The sequence below is a fragment of the Pempheris klunzingeri genome, chromosome 4 (genome assembly GCF_042242105.1).
Source record: "Pempheris klunzingeri isolate RE-2024b chromosome 4, fPemKlu1.hap1, whole genome shotgun sequence".
Taxonomy (NCBI): domain Eukaryota; kingdom Metazoa; phylum Chordata; class Actinopteri; order Acropomatiformes; family Pempheridae; genus Pempheris; species Pempheris klunzingeri.
Genome location: NC_092015.1, coordinates 28985571 through 29005618, shown reverse-complemented (window position 1 = coordinate 29005618; position 20048 = coordinate 28985571). Strand labels below are relative to the sequence as shown.

At 44.6% G+C, this 20048-nt stretch overlaps 2 protein-coding genes across 2 annotated transcripts in view; both read right to left on the bottom strand.

Moving 5' to 3' along the window:
- Positions 1-9592, bottom strand: part of brip1 (BRCA1 interacting helicase 1) — a 41319-nt gene extending 31727 nt beyond the window's left edge. The window contains exons 1-6 of the mRNA XM_070829119.1: positions 9545-9592; positions 9279-9396; positions 8444-8555; positions 7553-7774; positions 5231-5379; positions 4296-4430 (exon numbers count right to left, since the gene is read on the bottom strand). Coding sequence (XP_070685220.1) covers positions 4296-4430; positions 5231-5379; positions 7553-7774; positions 8444-8555; positions 9279-9377 — 717 coding nt within the window. The 5' untranslated portion in view covers positions 9378-9396; positions 9545-9592. The remainder of the gene's footprint in view (positions 1-4295; positions 4431-5230; positions 5380-7552; positions 7775-8443; positions 8556-9278; positions 9397-9544) is intronic.
- Positions 9593-12603: 3011 nt separating this feature from the next.
- Positions 12604-18616, bottom strand: LOC139200380 (protein phosphatase 1D-like). The gene is made up of 6 exons (XM_070829661.1): positions 18041-18616; positions 17062-17290; positions 15614-15738; positions 14904-15085; positions 14461-14685; positions 12604-13221 (listed from the first exon to the last, which is right to left on the bottom strand). Exons 1-6 carry the CDS (start codon positions 18564-18566, stop codon positions 12790-12792), a joined length of 1719 nt encoding a protein of 572 aa, XP_070685762.1. The 5' UTR covers positions 18567-18616; the 3' UTR covers positions 12604-12789.
- Between the last annotated feature and the right edge of the window lie 1432 nt (positions 18617-20048).

The window sequence follows — 20048 nt, the reverse complement described above, 5'->3', positions numbered from 1 at the left end:
TGGGTGCCGCCAGCGACGAGCATGCCCTCACTTTGTGTGTCAGACAACATGTGACATGTAACAGGAGGGAGCTGCTCCCTTAGTAGCACGGCATTAACACGTGCACTGTATGGGACAGGTACACTCAAACCTACACTCCTCTTCAGGTATATTAAGTTTCTTCAGGTATACTACTAGCTTACTTAGTACAGGTACACCGAGTTTCCTTGGTACACCTACACTGCCAAGGTGTAAGTGTATGCAGCGGCTAAAGCTTTCTTGAATTGACAGGACAGAGGTCAGCGGTGTTACTGAACACCTCAGAATATTCACAGGTAGGCTTCTGTTGCTATACTCCCTGCCAACACCTGAGAGATGGAAATCTCACACTCCGAGGGGCCAGTCAGAGGGCACCGAGGGGCCGCAGGCAGCGGATCACTTAGGTATCACTGGCGCCTCTCACTGGACGCCAATTTGCTCCTCATTCCGCAGCTTTCGAGGGCTTGGAATTCACTCCAATAAGGGTGGGCTTCAATAGCCAATACCTCGGAAGACATGACACCGAACACCCCCTCCTCCCGATATGACCACGCTGTGCAGGTAGGGGCCCTGGCAAATATCTGCCCTCCAAAGCACCTGTTTATCCCTCGGGCGCAGTAACCAGCGGGTGAACCCCATTCAATATTTATCCCCGTGGCTTTCACAGATCAGCGGCCCAGGCGAGGCAAACCCTCTTAATTAAAACTGGAGCTTGCTTCAAAGGGCCCCATTCAGGCCGTCAGTCAGCGCTCGTGGGACAAAAGAGCCCAGGTCATGTAGCTGCAGGGAAACCAGAGATGGACGCGCTTTTTCGACTTCACTTTCCCTCCTCCTCTTTTTCCACCTACCACCATCCACGGCTCCAAATCCAAGACACACACCTGTGGCAAGTCAAGACGCAGTTTTAAGAGTTTATCCTTTCCTGTGATGGCTATGGCCGAGCATGTGTAATGATTATGGCTAACCTTGTTGGTCTGCCAGACCTGCAGACAGCTCAGAAACATGGATTATTCACCACAAACAGCACCTAGATAGAACATGTTGTCACCTGATGCACCTGGTTTGGTTGCATCTGACGGCACCAACGAGTTCACACAAGATGCTTCAATTTTTCATGATGAGACCGAAAAACTTCCAACTCACAGCAGAGAATTGTTCATCATAAATGTCCTGGGCGACCAAACAATCCACATCCAAGTGACAAAATGTTAAATTAAGAATATCATCCTGGTAGTACTTCTGACTTCACTGGACCACCGACTTTATATGTCCTTTATTATTATTATTATTATTCCATTTCATTGGTTGTCAGTTTGACTGTGTGAGATACTGGATACCTGAATTTCCCCCAAGGGTGAATAAAGTATCTTTCTATTGATCTTTCTATTTAAAACTGTTGATGTTGCAACTCCATGGTGCACATGGATTTCAGTTTTGCATTTTACCATTCTGTGTTAAACCAAGTTAAAAGGGGACTGTGAATAGTTTACAAATCATTCAACTTCATGTTATAGAACTGAAAATGATCACATGAATCAAAGTCAAATAGGTTATAGGTTTGCATTAAATCATAACAGCTGTGTGGACACACACACACACACCTATGATCTGACCAACCCTACATTTCTCTGCTTCTGTTCAAACTAGCACACTTGTTTGTGGAAACACAGAAGTGACCTGCAGTGGTCAGTTTGCTGGAGTATACTGCCACCCAGCGGTGAAAGTGAAGGGTGACATAAAGCCCCACTCTGAAGTGCACAGTGAGACCATAAGATAAGTGGTCCAAAGGCAGCTAGAATATAACCAGTCTGTGTTTCTGTGGGTCATTAAAACTACGATTCAACCCGAGATCCTTTTCCTGACCTTTACAGCTCTGAATGGTCTCGTTCCAGAGTACATTAGTGACCTAATGATGCCTGATGTGTCTGCGGGCCCCCTTTACTGTTAAATATCACTGCATGTTCTTCTAACCTTCTATGCTTTTGTGGAGCACAGTAACTGAGGTTTTTAAAAATGTGTAATATGAATAAAATCTTATTATCTTATAAGAGCTCAACAGGTCAAGAATAACCATGAGGGTGGCTCAGTTCAGTGTCCCTGTAAGAAAAGCACAGGTGTATCTAATAACATTAACTGCCTTTCATCACGGTGTTTAATCTACCTCCAGCTGAAGTTAACCAGTGTTGATGTGGTGCATCCTGAACACAAAACAAGGTTCAGTGTGCTTCTCCTGCTGTGACAAATGTCCCTGAAAAGGTTTAGTTAATATCTGCATTCAGTGTCTGGAAAAAAAAGCCTAGTTTTTATGAATAATGAAAAAAGATAAGTTGCCTTTTTGTGTCACATATATTTGTTATATTATTATGTTACTTCATTGAGATAATGAGGTATTATGTTGAATATAAACTTAAAGGAGAGGCCAGCAATGATTTTGTTAGATCTGAACCCTGCGTGGTCCATTAAAATAATAGTACAGGATAAACAATGTGAGCCACATTATGGAGGATGGTGTCTGACTGCCACTGTGTCAGACGGGTTATTAACATGCCTCATGTTTCATGTCAGACATCCGTCCTCCTGTCTGTCCTCACAGTTTGCTTTTATCTCTGTTCCTCCACTCGTCCACAGCGAGCGCACAAGAACTCAGAGAGCTCCAGCAGCACCGTGGAGCACCAGGTCACTGACAAATGCACCCAGCGCCACACTTTTGGTCATGGCCAGGCCCCCTTGGCACCCCAGTGCTAAAAACATACTATATATCATATAGTAGGTGGGAGTGGCTACATTCACTTCTTTCATGCCGTGTAAACACAAAGCTCACGCCACCTTGTCGCTCTGACAGTTTCAGGATCCTGTGGAGAGTTACATAAAACACATGGTTGTCTGTCACGTTGGGAGCAGCTAACGTCCTGTAAGCCAAGCCGGGGGGACTCAAGACGGTCAGATTCATGGCACTGTTCAGACACACATGAAACCACAGATGGTCGTGACGCTGCCTTTAATATTACATTAATCTCCAATATCAGATAGCGACGCTGAGGTCTGTGTGTAATGAACTGGACGAGTCTCTTTGTCTGTGTTGAGTCCATCCGAGCTCGGGGGGAATCTTTAGGAATGTCATGATTCGATTGGATTCTGATTGTTCGGTGTCTGATTCAATTCACACTGATTCTCTGAGTCTTAATGTTCATCCAGAAGCCACCAGCAACCACTGCCTGCTTTGAAGACGAATTAGAGGAAAACTCAGGCGTGTGTGTGTGCTTGAGATTATCCAGACGCTGCTCTGCTCTCACAGCCGAGATCATACGTCATCATAATGGATATTAACCAACATTTAGAGAATCTATTTTGGACATTTGAGAATCGCAGGAGATTTTTTCCCCACCATCCCTCATCCTGACCTTCATGTTCAACTAGAAATGGGCCGTGATTTTCAAATAACCAAATGTTCGTTAAATTATATAGAAATCGAATAGGTTACACGACTACAGCCTTGTTTTAAAAAGTCTGTTTTCACCGGCGCCCTTCAGTAGCAGTAGATTGACACGAGGCGTTGAGATGGAGCCAGGTCTGCGTAAAGATGTGGACACAAGCGCTGTGTGGTAGCCCGAGTCCCATTTCATCCATCCCATCCTCCTGCGACCGGACATTAGCTAGAAGCAGCCTTACAGAGTACAAAGCTCTGATCCCAGCTCTCTGCCCTCCTCCTGGGGAGATCGCCCCTCTCACTGTGGCGCTCGGTGATTCAAACGATCTTCGAATAGTTCACTGTGACTATAGAATAGTATTTTTGCTTGAAATGCACATGTTGAAACATGTTAGTTTCTTTGTGTAATTTAAAATGGAGACGTTAGGGAGAAACTCTGGCTTCCAAAAGTCTTACAGCTGCTACAACTTCAGCTGCAGTGCTGCTCTGACTAATAATACTACTACAAATGCTACTACTGCTGCTGATACTAAGCATAAGAGTAAAACACATATGCAGTTTGTCCCTCTCACTCTGTGTAACCAGTGCAGCTGGTTATCAACAAAGCCTGCATCTCATCAGAGGTGCCATAGTCTCAGGCCGAGCTTCAAAATAAACCTTTTTCACAGCACACATTCTGACACACTTAGAACAGAGCCATCCTTAAACAGTGGCTCTGTTCTTTTTTATCATTCACACCTGGGCTTTTCTTTCTGCGACATGTGGTGAAACGTGCCCTCTCTATTGTATTTGTTCTATTCAGTTGTCATTATTGCTTTAGTAGAGCCATCTCTGTCTGGAGAGTACTCACCCCACGTGACCAGGACGAACCAGCTGCCTGGCTGTCTGGTTCTGTGGTCCAACTCTGAGTGCCCAGAGGCTCGTCTTCCAGCTCCGGCTCATCATCTATGAATATCACCCCCCGCTCCAGACGCTGCCTTTTACTCTGGAGACCAAACACAGGAGCTTCATTTCACAGAGCTGCACATCAATCAACATTTCTTTAATAGGACCAGGAGTAGAGCGGGTTCTGGCCAAAAAAGATACTGTGTGCTGATAATAGATTGTGCCTTCTTCTTCCATCTATATTTGTGTGCTTGTCCATCATTAATAGGTCTTGGTAGTGGTAGCCACGGCGACCGCTAAGGAGACTGCCCAGTGGACACCTGTTGACCAGGAAGTTATTTTGAGCAAAGATTAAAGATGAGTCTAGTGGAATATTTGTTTGATCATGAATGATGTGAGGATGTTTTACAGTCTCAAAGCACCTGTCACATCACCTTCACTTAAAATGGTCCATCAGACAGATCTCACAATGTAAAGAAATGAAGTTTGTTCATCGGAGAATCAATCCACCAATAGAGAATAGAGGAGAAAGAGCACAGTACCACGTTAAAAAACACTGGAGTCTGACTGCTTTGATAGGTTCTCTCTGGTGGTTCTGTAACGTGCTGCTCACCAAGTCACATGTGAGTCACTTGTGCTGAATGTTTATCTCAGTACAGACAATAAATCTATTCAGTGATACACTCAAAGAAACATTACAGAGAAACTGGTGCCGATTCACCTTTTCTCCTTCATCTACACAGACATATGTTGTGTAGGACTGTGTGTTAGTCTGAATCACTGTAACGTAGTTAAGGTAGGAAACACATTGTGACAGTGAGTCAACTTCAACACACCAGTCTAATCCGACCACTGCAGATACTGTTCACCCTACAGCCGTGAATACAAAACACGGGTGACTACCTTGGGCTCTGCGGTGCGGATGCGTTTTCTGTCTGCCTGGAAGTCGTCGTCTTTCTCGCGCTCAGAGCTGAGGAATGACTGGAACTTCTCAGACAGGCGGGAGGCCAGAGACTGTTTCCTGGGCTGCGGCTCCTCTGCCAGCGGCACTGAAACACAGACATAAAAATGTTATACAGGGACAGAAAACCAGTTTGGGAATGGCTCAGTGCCAGCTGGCCCTCAGCTTCATCTTATCTGTGCAAAAAGGGTCGTGGTAGGTCTGAGGACAGACTGTACGACACATCAATTAGACAACGCAGCAGCCACAGGCACAGAGATTATATTATTTCCAAAACAGCTGCAGCAGTGGCCACCGTTACTCACTCGTCCAAATATTCCACTCAATTAGGACTTTCAGGCATCATTTTCCCATTCAAATCAATGTATAGAATTACCACTTTTCCAAGCATTTCCATCTGCTCCTTCACACTTAGATCCACTTTATATTCAACAACTTTTGTACATTCAAGGTATTATTCAATTTTTCAAAATTGCATTCAAACTTAAAATATTAAAATTAGTTATGATGGAAGGCAATTGGAAAAACAATTAAACCCACTCGTCTCCAAGCACTTCCACCTCCTCACTATGTTCATGTAGAAACACCACTCAAACTTTAAAACGTTCACAACACTTGGGGCTTTCTCACATTAACTCAGTTGAGTCCATAATTCAGGCTGTTTTCTGCTCATTCATATTCCTCCAGTAGCTTCTTCCATCAACTTTAATCCAGTTTAGCGTCATCCTTTTCTCTAGTTATCTTAGTCGCTTTAAGCAAAAGGAGCATGTAATTACAAATGGGTTAGTTGCTGAGTACTGGTGTAATGATTCACCTAATTTGATGTGTGAGAAACAGATTGGGACTTTGGCTATAGCGCTGGGGCGTCTTTCTGTCCAATAAAAAGAATTAATTTTATTCCTTTTAGAATCTATTATTGTCGCGATTCTTTTAGTGGATCAAATCCTGCAGCATTTCTCAGCCAGGGGGTCCCAGACGGTACAAAGAAGGACTAGCTCAAATCATTTTGGGGAGAAAAAATATGAATTACAATTTGATTTAAATATCCAAGAACACCTGAACACCAACGGATAACATCTTGGAGAAGCTTTCGGCTCTGCAAAAAGGATTGGATCGATTGGATCGATTGAGTGACCAGAATGGACAATAGAGTGAGCCAAGTCTCTTGAATACGGCTGTCTCGCTCTAACCCAAATAATCTAATCTGAATTGGCCTCCCCTAAGCAGTGGCCTTGGCCAAGGTCACTGCCAGAACAATCTCCCCTCTGAGTTCACTGCAGCTGGGACGCTCTTCCCCATCCCACCCCCATCCACCTGGTGCTTGTTGGCTTGTCTGGAACCAGACCAGGGACGTCTCCATGGCAACCGCTATGTTATCGCCGACGACCGTGAACGAACTGAGGCGGGTTTTGGGAACTGATGAGCAAACACATCAGGACTTATTCCTGCCCTACATCCAACGCCTTCGCCAGCTTCCACCCCTCCAGTACGAGGGGTGTGGTCCAAGGGTTCGCCTATCGGGGCTGTAGCCAGCGGCCTGCCTCCTGCGGTGCTGGAATATCTCTACTCCCCCTTTTCCCCTCCCCTGTTGCAATGTTGTTATTGTCATGTGATGTGCTAAAAATTTGTGCTGAGGTTTTTTTTACCGGTCCCACACTGCACTCCACATGAGTACAGTCTGGTGTCGCATGTTTTTTCTCCTCCCCTCTCTCTCCTCCTGTTTTCCTCCCCACTGTAAAAATGGAATTTCCCCCTTGGGGATCAATAAAGATGAATTGAATTGAATTGAAGTGAAAGCATGAAAAGTAATTAGAGCTATTTAAATTGGATTCTAAAACTAATGAAGTTTAGTTAAAAGTTCTGCATAAGAGGACAGCTTGTGCAAACTTAAATGTGAATAAAAAAGACAGCAATATAGACTTTTATATAGTTAATAGTATTAGTTAATAGTAGTATAGGGTTTGATTTTATACATCAGCATCAACAACACAGGAACAAACAGTGTTACAGTAACATACGGAGTCTGGAAACAGCCTCCCCACCCCCCCAGGCTCTGTCATGTTTGTGTTTGGAACAAAGCGTGACCAAATCTCCATAAATTCATCAAACTTAACTCGACAGCACAAAACACCTGATCTTTTCTATTTGATAGTGTTGGCGGCTGTGTTTTGTCTGGTGAAGTGACACTGACAGCATTAGACAACAGTCACGCATGTTTCAAACGCTGCATCAAGGACAATAAAGGACAGAGAGACACTCACCATGTTCGGGGGCCGGAGGAGGCGGCCGTGCCGTCTCTTTGCAGGGGGACTCGGTGAGGTCCACTACGGCGTCTTTGGCTGCTGTGGTGGCCGTCGTCCCGACGCCTTTGCTGTGGCACACACACTGACAGGGGGGGGTGACGTCTGACTTCTGACAGTCTCCACAGGTTTTATCTGATTGGCTCTTGTCCTCAACTGAGCTTCCTCCCTCCGGCAGTTTAGCTGTCAGCACACGGTGAAATAGCCATCAGTGACGGTCAGTACATGACATGTTCTTACAAACAAGAAAACAGTGGGTGAAGGAGCTGGACATGAAAAGGACAACAGGAATAGTTAAATTCCTTATTATAATAAGTATTTTGTGTTTTGCGGACAGCCGTCACATGGTGGCGTTAGTACCAGCACAGAGCAGGCAGCTTCTGGGCGCCAAGAGCTGAAACTGTTTCCCAACCAGTTTTCTTTAAATAAGTTACTTTTTCATTAGATAAAGTGAAAGTTTTAAATTCACTTTCTTTACTTTGGGTTGCCGCAGCATGTCCTTTTTGTTTGTTTTATGGTGTAGTTCACACACACGTTATCTTACAACTCTGTCATCAGCTGGAACTGTGATTAACCTGCTGAATAACTTGAACCTTCCTGTGAATGTGACTTGGCAACAGAAACATTCAGAGAGAAGTCATAACAGTGAACTATTTGCAATTTGTGGATATGATTAACAAACGCATGACTGCTTTAAGACTAGAAAAAGAAAAACTATTTAGTTTATGGTACTGCAACAATGAAATATCCACATGAAAAACACATCCAAGTGATCCTGCCACTGTGACACAGACTTCTGCTCCAATTCATCTGTGCACCACGGCTTTTTCACTTGAAGAAGAGCAGACTTACCGGACTGAGCCTGCTGCCAGCCCAGGGCCGAGCAGAGCAAGGCCAGGCTCTTTCCACTGCCCGTGGGACTCTCCAGTAAACAGTGCTGCCCAGAGTTCAACCCTCGTATGATCTGCAGACACGGGACAGACACATTTACACTGTCAGATATTCGCCTCTGTGGGTTCCCTCTCTGCTGTGTCGAGAACGTAAAACTATGTGTTTAACTGTTAACGCCATGCCAAAGTCACACACAGCGCTGAACAGCTTCAGGTGCTAGTCTATTTGTTACTTTGAGGACAACACCCCACAAAGCAGTCCACACAGGTTGCATGTACGTACCAATTCAGATACACAACAGTGTTGGGCCTTCATCAGAAAATGGTGGTGACCACATGTTTCTCTGCCTTTTGAACCGTCAACAACTCTGAAATCCTTCAACTAGCCGTCAATGTGGTAATTTTGGTTTTAGTTATCAAGTTAACTATTAATCAGAATACCAAATTGATAGTTTAGTATTTTATGAGACTGAATCAGTTAAATTGGCTCTTTTTCCTAGTTTATCGAGGAATCTAATCATAATAAATTATGAATTAGAAGCCAAATTGCCCCAGAAATGGTGCAAACCCCAACATGTATTAGTGCTGCAGAGACCTGAGCACACCTGTCTGGACACAACCTGAGGTTAGACTACATCCTGCATCAATCTGTTCCCCCACAGACACACGACAGTAGAGTTCACCTGTGGCCTTTATACTGTGTCCCATAGTCACGTGCTCAGGTTACTGCTGTCACCCAGTGACTCCCTACACCTACATGCCCACATGCTCTGTCCAGTGGTGAGGGTGTCACTCACTGAGTTCATCATGGCCAGCTGGGATGGGTACGCCTTGCAGGGGAAGTGGATCTTCACCCCCCCAATGGTGTACTCCACAGGGGGTGTAGCCTTGGCCATGTCCCGCTGTCCTCCGCCCCTGCACCACAGCAGGGTGGTCAGAAAAAACAGAGAGCCTCATGTTAGCTGGAGCTGTTACACACCATTAACACGGCTAACGTTAGCTAGCTAACTAACTAGCTAACTAACAGTGTTAACGAGTCAGAAGTAGTCACCTGTTAACCCACCTGACACTCACTTGCTGGCTACCTAACAAGAGCTAAAGCTAATGCTAAGTTTTCCGCCGTCACTCCGGCTCGCTGCTGTTTTCATGTCCAGGATTAAACTGGGAACACTGGGACTACTGGGACCACTGGGACCACTGGTCAGGCTGAATCAGACTCCAGGCTGCTGGACACAGGCTGCTCTCCCTCTTTCTCTCTTCCCGCTCTCTAACATCACACCTCAGCTCTTGGGAGGAAGTTAGCCAAAGTGCACACACAGCAGAGCTTCCTGTCTTTCCTTTCAAAATAAAATCCTTATTGTAAAGCACCACGCAGTGTTGGAAGTAGAAGCGTTTTGCTGTGTTTTCTTTCTAAAGGTCCTCTGGAGTCATAGAAACTCCACCCTGTAAGTTTTCACTCTGTACGCAACGTTGACAATACAAGTGACAAGTGGCAATTTTTACACTTTTATTCTGAAATCTTACCGTGTCCTTGCAGGTTTTCAAACTTGACGGTTGAAAATAACACAACGGAAGTGACGTTGGTAAACATCCGCATGGGTCTTGGCTTTAAAGGACCAGTCCAGTGTTTTTATAGGTTAGTCAAATTTATACTACTTCTTTTATCAGTTAAACAGTCAAATATACTGACATTCAGCTGGAGACTCTGTACAGTTCAAATAATCTCTCAACTGAAACACAATTTAATGCATAAATTAAATATAACAATTTAAACATAATAAAAAAATAAAGCTGATGAAACTTAATTGTGTGCTACAAAAAAGTTCTTTGAAATAAAACTCACTTTTCACTCACTCTTTTATATCCACGTATCTGTATGTGAAACTTACCGACTTCAAGAATAAGGTTTGCCATGTAACTAAAGGCTCAATTATTGCATTCAAATTGAGTAATTATGACTTTTAGTATAACTGTTGCAGAAAATGCACTTTTGCTTGGAGACATCATGCTGGGACGGTTAATAAAAAATGAGAGGATAACTTTTTGTGATTGTAGTAATGTGTGATGAAAAGCATAGATCAAAGCATCCAGGTACAAAAAAGGCAGAATTAAGGTGAAAGCAAACTTAGGACGGGTGTGAAAACTGCAGAAATATGAATGAATGAAAAATGATTACCGAATGTTTCAGGAGCAAAACGCTCAATTTTGTCAGGTGCAACAATGAAACAAGTCTTAGCGTGTCAGTAAGAGCAAGTGAATCCAAACACAATTTTTTAAGACCATTGTCATCTGTGATGTTTTATGATTTCATTATTAAAGAAAAGCAGAATGCAATGATATAAAAACCTCATTATCTACTGGCAAAGCATTAATTACTTTACTCCAGAGAGCTTTTTATTCAAATAGGTTCATTTCCAGATAAGTGTTTTTCACATTTACACTGTACACATGCACTTTATGCTGTTGGCACAGCCATCTGAACCAGGGAAGTTATTATTCAACAGAGTACATGAGAGGATTAGGATTTATGACAAAAATAGTATATAAAAATCATACAGAAATCCCAAGCCAAGCAACTGCAGTTTGTAGAGAGGACGTGTCAAACATGGACATCAGAACTGCTCCGTTGTCAATCAACAGGATACGATATTTTTAAACCAATCCGTAATGCTACAAATTCATGTTAGAAATTAGCTCTATGAAAATGCATCATCATCATCACTGAACAAGGTTTTACAAAGTTTGAGATATCTGTGTTATGGTCATTACGGTCTAACGAAACCATCAGAGGCAAAAGAGGGCAGGGACACACTCTACAAACTGAGATCAGTGAGGATTCTCCTCTACCTGTTAACGCCCAGCTCATTTCATCCTCCGCTGTCTGGATTTTCATTTCAGACCCCAGACACGTCACCCACTCATAGCTGCATCATTTTCAGAGGAAATAAAAACTCCTTTCTCAAAGACAATTCAGTTCACCACAATAGTGCAAAAATATTCTCTTAGAAAGTCCATGCAGAGTGTATTTACTCACAAATGAGCCTTGTGCATACATCAGTAACAATACAACTGCAGCTGCAGCATGGAGGGACAATGGCTTGTGCAAGGAGATTGCTGTAACCTTCCAATCAGAAAAAAACGGTTATTGTGCTGCCTCAAACAGGATGAAACAGGGTAGCAGGATGGACCCGCTGTCCCGTCTGCAGGGGCCAAACACAGACAACAGGACACCACTGGTGCCTCCTGCACAGCCTCAGCGGAGGTCTGGCAGCACAAAGTAATCACTAACATTGAGCATCGACTGTAAACACCCGATTTCTTGTTGGTCCCTTAGAACCAGAGGAAGTCTTCGTTTTAGAGCCACCTGCATGTTCAGCAGGAGTCCACCGCAGGGGCTGCTGAAAGGCATTGTGGGAAAATCTACCTGATGTATGAATGGATGGAGCAGGCTCACAAGACACCAAAAAAAAAAAAAAAAACTCAACTACAATGCTTCACCACAAATTACAACCATGTAAGAAGACTGAGAGCGAATGTATCCCTTTAAAAGATGCACTGTGCAATTAAAACGTCAAAACACCTTCCGTCACTTGAACCCTCGCAGGGGAACACACACGTCATGGCAGACTAAGAAAACAGAAAATGCTACCAACACTTATTACATATATTTATATATCAATATACACGATGTAGTAGCTTATGTCTTTGTGACTTTAGCAGCACCTTCAGTTTATATTCAAGACAGATCTCCAGTGATTAAATAAAATGTTAAGAATAAAAATCCATAAATATGTTTAAATGCAGTGTACACACAACGGTATGATGGAGGGAGTGAGGAGGTGAAAGCTGTGGTGGGGCTCGTCGAAATGTTCTTGTTCTATCACCACACCATAAAAGAGCGTATAAAAATATATAAGTGTGTATATATATATATTTATATATATATATTTGTTTCAAATGAACAGTTTGATTTGCTTCTCAGTACTCACCTATAAAATGCATCATATTTACACCAGGATCATCATCAGACCACAGAGAGCAGAAGTAAGACATGACCGTGACTCTGAAGAAGAGCAGAATCAGCATCTCAGGGAGGAATTTTCAAACAAAGACATGAGATGTCTTAGAAAAATGAGCACTTCAAGTCTTCCAGAGCGCGTCGTACTGGTGCTGAGCGAGAAGACAAGTCTGTCCTAGAGGAAGGTTGGTTTGAACTGTGAGAACGTGCAGGAGGAACAGAAACACCACTGAAGACACGACGGACAGTGGGAGGCAGCAGGTTGGTGTGTGTGTGTGTGTGTGTGTGTTTCAGTACACACACACTGTGGTCTTGTTATGCTGCTGGAGGATGGGGGAGGCGTTGCTGGACTCCTTCTGTTTCTTCTCTGCATTGTGCTGAACCAGTGGCGGCCTGTCAGCAGTCCTGCGTCGGGCTTTCTTAGCCGACCGGCCCGATGGTGATGGTGATGACGATGACGATGACGATGACGATGACGATGACGATGACGATGACCCGTCAATAGTTCTTTTGCTGTTAGGTGTCCTGCTGCCAGCTGTCCTGTCTGAGGGACTGGGCTGACTGTGCAGCTCAGCGCTGCTGTTTGGACACAGTGGGGTCAGAGTGAACGTGTCAGACAGGTTCGTGTGGTACAGGCTGTTGCTTCCCGATAACCCGTCCCGTCGCTCCAAGGCAGGGAGGAGCTCACACACGGCAGAGGGAGAGTCTTCCTCAGGAGGCCGCTGCACAGCAACAGGTGACAAAAACAAAGACAGTGAGGAAAAACTTCAGGACTCAAAACTTCAGGACTCAGTGGACAAATCTCCAATATTCATAATACAACACAAAACGATTCATGTGTGTTTAAACTGGAAAAACACTTGAGGTTTGAACAGTACGGCCGAGGACAGCGAAGGACACGATGCAGAAACATACTGCTGCTCTGTTCATGCAGGCGTCTCATAACAACCCCCACCATGCTGTAGTTCAGCTGGTCTGAGAGAAAACTGGTTTTGTGCTCCTCTGGGCTGTTTTCAGGTTTTAGTAGATCTACCCGGCGACAGGAGACTTCACTTCACTTCAATCACAGGTCCTCTCAGAGACAGAGCGTTCCTATTGGCTGCTCCACAAACGTCTCTTCAGATGTGTCTGATTCAAGGGAGGAAAGTCCTGCAGGAAAAGTTTCTGAGCAGCTGTATGGATGCTAACAGTTCAGCTTTCTGCTGACTGTAGCTAAAGGCTGCAGCTCATTCCAGCTATGCTAGCTAATGTTAGAGCCTGAATCAATTTATCATCTTATACGGCCTCAAAAGGTCCACGTCTGCAAAGAAACCAGAAAGATCTGCTGATGTACAGTGTAACAGCACAGAAAAACTGTCAGAAGCATTTTCTGTGTGTATGAGGCGCTGCATAGGCCTGTGGTCGTCTGATGGGAGGGGCCAGGACAGAGGGGGGGGGGGAGCTGCAGGAGCACAGCTGCAGTTTTCAAGTTCTTTTGTGCCTTTTCCAGATTTTCCTTTCTCTGATGTCTGGTGTGTGTCGCCCCTCAGTATATTAATCCGGCATGTGTAATTGTACAGATAAAGTCAGTGAAATCATCTGAACCGCTCCTTTAACACAGGACTGGATTAAATCTGGTCACATAAGGCTTCTAAAGACTGCCGTGAAATAATTAATCGACTGCCACCTATGGGAGCGACATCTGTCTAACTGACTACGTGTTGTCCATCACCCCCCCTCCACCCTGTAGACAGGTGTGAAAAAATGGAACCACGTTTAAAACAGCGTCAGCCATGAGTGTGTTGAAAATGCAAAGCTTCAGGCAGCCATCAATCATGAATCAATCATCTTTCTACACTTTCTGTTTAGAATAAATGAAGCCAGCACCTTCTTTAAGCTAACAGCCACGTGCCCTGACTTTGTGCCACCCCCCAATAATGTCTCAATCCAAAATAAATTCTTTCTCAGTGTTTTGCCCCCACCTGAAGGAGAGGAGTGTCAGCGCGGGATATGGAGGTAGGAGGACACTGGGACACCTTGGCTAAGTCCAGCAGCACCTCCTCGTGGTGCAGGGTGTCCTGGGAGCTCCCGGGCTCCTGCAGAGCGATTACGATGGCGCTTGTGTTGTCAGCACGCAGCATGCGCTGGCGCCACCGCAACAGAGCGTGGCTGACCAGCTGCCGGGCACTGGATACCCCACACGGCGCCTGCAGCAAGGAAGGGTGTTAATACACTGACAGGAGGCGGATACTACTGTCTAAAACTTGTGTTTTACAGGATCATCATAGGCCATTTTGATCATGTTCTCTTATGTAACCTGTAGTCTACAACACACCACAGGAAGCTATCCATCTGTAATGATAACTGCTGAAGAGTTCCTCCCCCCTCCACAAGCAGGTCTCTGCTGCTGGGGCGCCCCACTCACCATTGCCTCATCGTTGTTCTGACACATGGAGATGGCCTCCTGCGGCGGCACCATGTTCCACAGGCCGTCACTGCCCAGGACGATGTAGCGGTGCTTTCTGGGGTCCAGGGTCACCACACTCGTGTCGGGCTCTGGAGAAACCACGAACTCACCGCTGTAGAAGTCATAGCTCCACAGATCACCTGTAGCACAGCAGGGGCATTAGCTGAAGGCACCACTGGTCACAGTAGATCCTCTCCATCACAACTGCACGGACGATTTTTTGTTGATGTTGGCAAGTTCTGCCCTCCCTCTCTTTCAGTCTCACACAAAAGCCACAGTCCTCTGAGTTTGGCATAAAAAAACACTTCTATAAAAGACTGCAGGACATTTGAACCTTCAGGGGGGATTTGTTTTACAAATGTAAATAAATCAAAGGACAATAAAGTGGCTATTTTTTCTCTGAGTCCAGGCTGAAGTCCAGGGGTCACTGACCACTGGGGCCTAGAAACTCTTACCTACCTGTTTGTTAAATCTCTCTGGACTCTCTGACATCTCACATGATAACTGGAAGCTCCTTCTTCAAAGACATGCTTTTGCTAAATCTATTTTTTTTATTATTATTTTATCATTTGTATGTTTAATGGCCAGACAAAATTCTTCCAGCCGTCCCTGAGTGTTGCCTTCCTACCAGGTTATTCAGAGATGACTGTGATTGTTGCTGTCCTTACCTAGAGCTCGGGCCACTGCCAAGAACGGTATCTGGTCGATGACGGTACTCCGACGCACTGGGCCGTTGTGACTCAGCCGCGGCCTCTTCCAGACGACCCGATTCACTCCAGACTTCTTGATCACACTGATAGAGGAGAGATGGTGCTTCTTACTTCGATCACAGCACCCGCAAATTATCAAGAGAGCCAGTTATGCTGCCGTTATGGTTGAGCTGCATCAACAAGGATTACACCCAGCAGCCGGTTTATCACACTGAGCTAAAACTAGTGCAGTCTGATACGTCTGCCTGCCTTCATGCAGGTTCCAATGTTCAATCTCTGTTAATCAAAGATTGAACATTGGAACCTGCATCCTTTAAGAGAGGCATTGTTTATTTTCCCACTTTATCTTCTGATAAAGGAGATCTTAGAAAATCTTACCAGTTCAGTTAAAGTTAATCCTAGTTGGTGAAACTCCCAAGACATTTCCAATGAGCAACATAAAGATATTTCACTACTACACAACAGGCTGGGAAAACATTGTTAGAATTAAATGCACCTTAATTCCACTAATGCAGAATTCTGACGGGGGGGTAATGTAGAAATATATGTAATAAAACTGACAGTGGTGAAAATAATCTCTTTCCAAAACAAATGTGTCAGTTTCCACGATACAAAATTCCTACAACTGAGTAAGTTAAAGAAAATAAAGAGGTGCTCCCCCACTTCGCCTCAGCTAACGACTGCAACCCCTCTGGTTCCAGTGATGAAACAAACATCTTGCAGAATATTAGATGATGCTGTTAAATGTTGAGTAGAAGTAAGATGAATGAATTCTTCTCCTCATTAGCTCTACTGTATATACACACCACACGCTAGCTCTCCCAACATTAAAAAATTAAAGGCACCATCTTTACATCAATGTTGTGTTTCATGAATAGTGATTTATAAATAACACATCATTACTATCAATTAGTAATAAGTTATGCAGCAAAGCTGGTTTACCTACAGCTGTTTGCCGTTGTAAGGCCACATCTGCTTAATGCACAGCTATAAATCCCCCTAAAGCTGTGGAGTTTACCCTGCACATCACTGCAACACCATCTTATCAGTAGTCATACACAGTATAAACAACATTATCCCCTCAAGCAGATAACATTTTGATCTTTTTTCTTGGTTACAGAAGCTTCTTTGTCATGAACAGGGGCTGGTGGGGGTGTTATTAAACTAGAATTTGTCTTGGTTAAAAAGAAAAGAAAAAAAAAAGACATCATCTGACACACTGTGTACTTTAGCGTGCACCTTAAATTCACCACCTGAACTATGACGAGTTTTGGCAGGAATCTCCAGCTATAGAGCTCGATTATTCTATTGAGTTATGGTTATATGTTCTGGCCGATGACGTGGCGGCCAGGCTGCAAGAGTACAGAAAAAAGCAGAGACGAGGTGCCCTGTGGGGTCAGACATACCTCCCACCCAGACCTTCAATACGCTCCCTCTCTCTAGGTAGTTCAGGTTTGTGATCTTGCGTTACTTCCACAGCTCTGATGAACGGGTCCGTGGGGTCATCCTGGACCCCCAGAACCACCGCAGAGTCCCCAACGTGGGCCACGTACATGCGGTCTCCCCGGATGACCACTACGCTGGCTGTGGTGCCCGATGTGCTGGGAAGGCCTGTGAGTGTCTTTGGCCATTCAGCTGAGAAGATGAAACAGAAAAATATGTAAATATTCAATGAGCTTCACTGCGTCTAACCTGCTTAGAGTAAACATGGAACCACACACACACACACACACACACACACACACACACACACAGTAACATGCAAAAAAACAAAGAGGTTTCCAATACTGTGAGTCTATCTGATACTAATCTCCATCAAAGGTACTTTGATGTCCTGAGGTGGGGACACAGTCTGTCCTGGTGCAAGTCTTTCTGATGTAATCAAAGTCAGACATGCGCTTTGCAGACTAAGTGTGTGTGTGTGTGTGTGTGTGTGTGTGTGAGCAGCTGCAGAACAGCTGACATGCCCAGACATATCCAGCACACACACCTGAGCAGACTGGGTGTGTGTGTGTGTGTGTGTGTGTGTGTGTGCTCAGCGGAGTGTGAGAGGACTAAGTGTTGGTGGACTGCTGCACAGACAGTCACTGGTAATAGCAGCCCTCTTCAGTTAGCTGGCTCTGGTTAAACCACTCAGTGTTTATCAAACACAGACAAAGACTCAAAATATGGAGCTCGTGCATTTATGTTCACTGGATGTTCCGGTGGAGTTGAGCCGGCGGTGCACCACGGTCCGTGAGCAGGGACAAACTTTCGGCTGTGGTTAGGCCACAGGAGCCGGTGTGGTTGGGTCAGAGGTTTGGTGTGGTGCTCACAGACGGTCCGGACAGCCGTCAGCAGCCCCTGCTCGGAACATGTCAGTCGGTAAGATGTCGGTAGACTTACGCAGCTTCTTCCACATAGCGTGGTGGCAGGCTACAAATCCTTTGCGGATAGCGGAGCAGACCTCCCGGTCGCAGTCCGACCAGAAGCCCCGCTGCTTCTTCATGAACTCCCACAAATACTCTCGCGCAAACTGCGCAGCCTCGCGCCCCCCGTGCCCGTCAAACACAGCGAAGAAAGCGACGGAACGGCGGGAACGAGAGCCGGTGCTCGGCGGGGCTGGCGGTGGGCTCTGACCTCCCGGTGACGGGGGTTCCGCCGATACGCTTTGGTCTTCCCGTCGTGCGGGCTCACACGGTGTGTCCGACACCCGCGGGGACCCCTCGGCTCCACCAGTCCGGTCTGGATGGGTGTCCCCGGCCAGAGAGCGGACCACACAGTCTCCCCCTCCGCTCTCCTCCGGCTCGCCCGGCGTCGGCTCGTGTTCTCCCGGCTCGGGCTCCACTATGACCTCGGTCACATCTTCCATGTACTTCCTACCTCCTTGGTCGGTAAACACACTCACTCGCATCAATAGTGCGTTTTCCATGGCTCCAGAGATCAGTCGCTCCCCGATGTGTCGGTGCACTTGGCATATAAATGTAGAGCAGAGCAGCGATAGTTGCGGCTCAGCGCCCTGCCTTTGTTTATGTCCGAGCGTAGTAGGCATGCTCAAACGTGATGACGTCAGACGCTGTCTTCTTCTACCACGAAGACGCGGCAGCGCCGACGCAGCTGCTGCCCCCTGCAGGCGGGCCCCGACACAGGCCGCGCTCTCTGTTTAGTTCTTTTAACATAACTTTAACATAACAATTTTATTATTATTATATATTTATAAGTAAAAGATCAGCATCATCATTTTCGTCGAACCCTTCTCACATTCATTCATTTGGCTATTGGTTTGCTTATCTATCTAAGAGGGGACGATGCACATGAGCACAAACAAAGGTGCATAAACGCAGACAAACAGAAAACAATGTGATGACCTAACTACCCCAGATCATGGCAGCATGTCTGACTGTCCAGTAGCCACTGTTTTACAGATTTGTCTTGAAAGGATGAGAATTAAAACACAGCGTCAAGCTTCCAGCTTTAAACTGAGTATGTTGGTATCAACAGCTGATTAACCATTAAGGAATTTTAACCATTTGTATAAGTCAACGAAATGGACAATTTAACACACATAAATTAAGACATAGTAAGACACACACAAAGAAATAAAGTCATTATAAACTCCAAAGGATAACTGATTTGTTCATTTTGTACGGACACCTCTGTCCTAGTATGTACATGTATGTTTTATCTGTCAGCTGTGAGCATGTTTTAAACAGACTTTATTTAATAGATAGAGTACGTTTTAAAACGTCAAACTTTTAATAAACTGTAGCAAACTATTCCCAGTTGTAGATGAGCAATCTGAACCTCACCAGCTTCAATCCTACTTAAGTGTACAAAGTGTGACTTCAATACAAAAGACTTTTAAAAATATATATAAATCGTTATTTGAAATAGTCAGTGTACATCAGGAGGAACAGGAGAACATATACACATGTCAGGAGGCTCCAGTACATCAGTATATCTACCATAAATGCTTATTACTTTTATTATTTTTATTCAGTTATATTTATGAAGATGGAAACCTCATATTCTGTTATTTTATATCTATTTGCTCTATACATAGATCTTTCTATAGGACCTATTTTTATATTATTTCCATCTATTCTATCTTTTTCTCTCCTGTAGAATGTCACCCCAGTGTGCTGGTCCAACTGGAGTGATAATATTATTCATACTTTTATATATTTATATTTTACTTTGTGTTTGAAGTGTACTCTTATTCTTATTCTTTTGGAGCTGTGTGTAACGAAAAGCAATTTCCCCCTGGGGATTATTAAAGTAATTCTGATTCTGATAATAAACTAAATCGTGAAACATGGAGGAAAGAAACAGAGGGGGAAGCAGTGTCAAACAGAAAAAGCAATAAACGAATAAATAAATGAATTGATACATAAATAATAATTAGTAATAATGA

What these genes read in the sequence shown, in the direction of transcription:
- LOC139200380 (XM_070829661.1), bottom strand. Translation starts at nt 18,566, where the DNA reads ATGGAAAACGCACTATTGATGCGAGTGAGTGTGTTTACCGACCAAGGA. An exon ending in CGCTATGTGGAAGAAGCTGC is followed by an intron (nt 17,291 to 18,040) that starts GTAAGTCTACCG and finishes TCATCTTCTCAG; the next exon opens with CTGAATGGCCAAAGACACTC. An exon ending in AGAACAACGATGAGGCAATG is followed by an intron (nt 14,686 to 14,903) that starts GTGAGTGGGGCG and finishes TCCTTGCTGCAG; the next exon opens with GCGCCGTGTGGGGTATCCAG.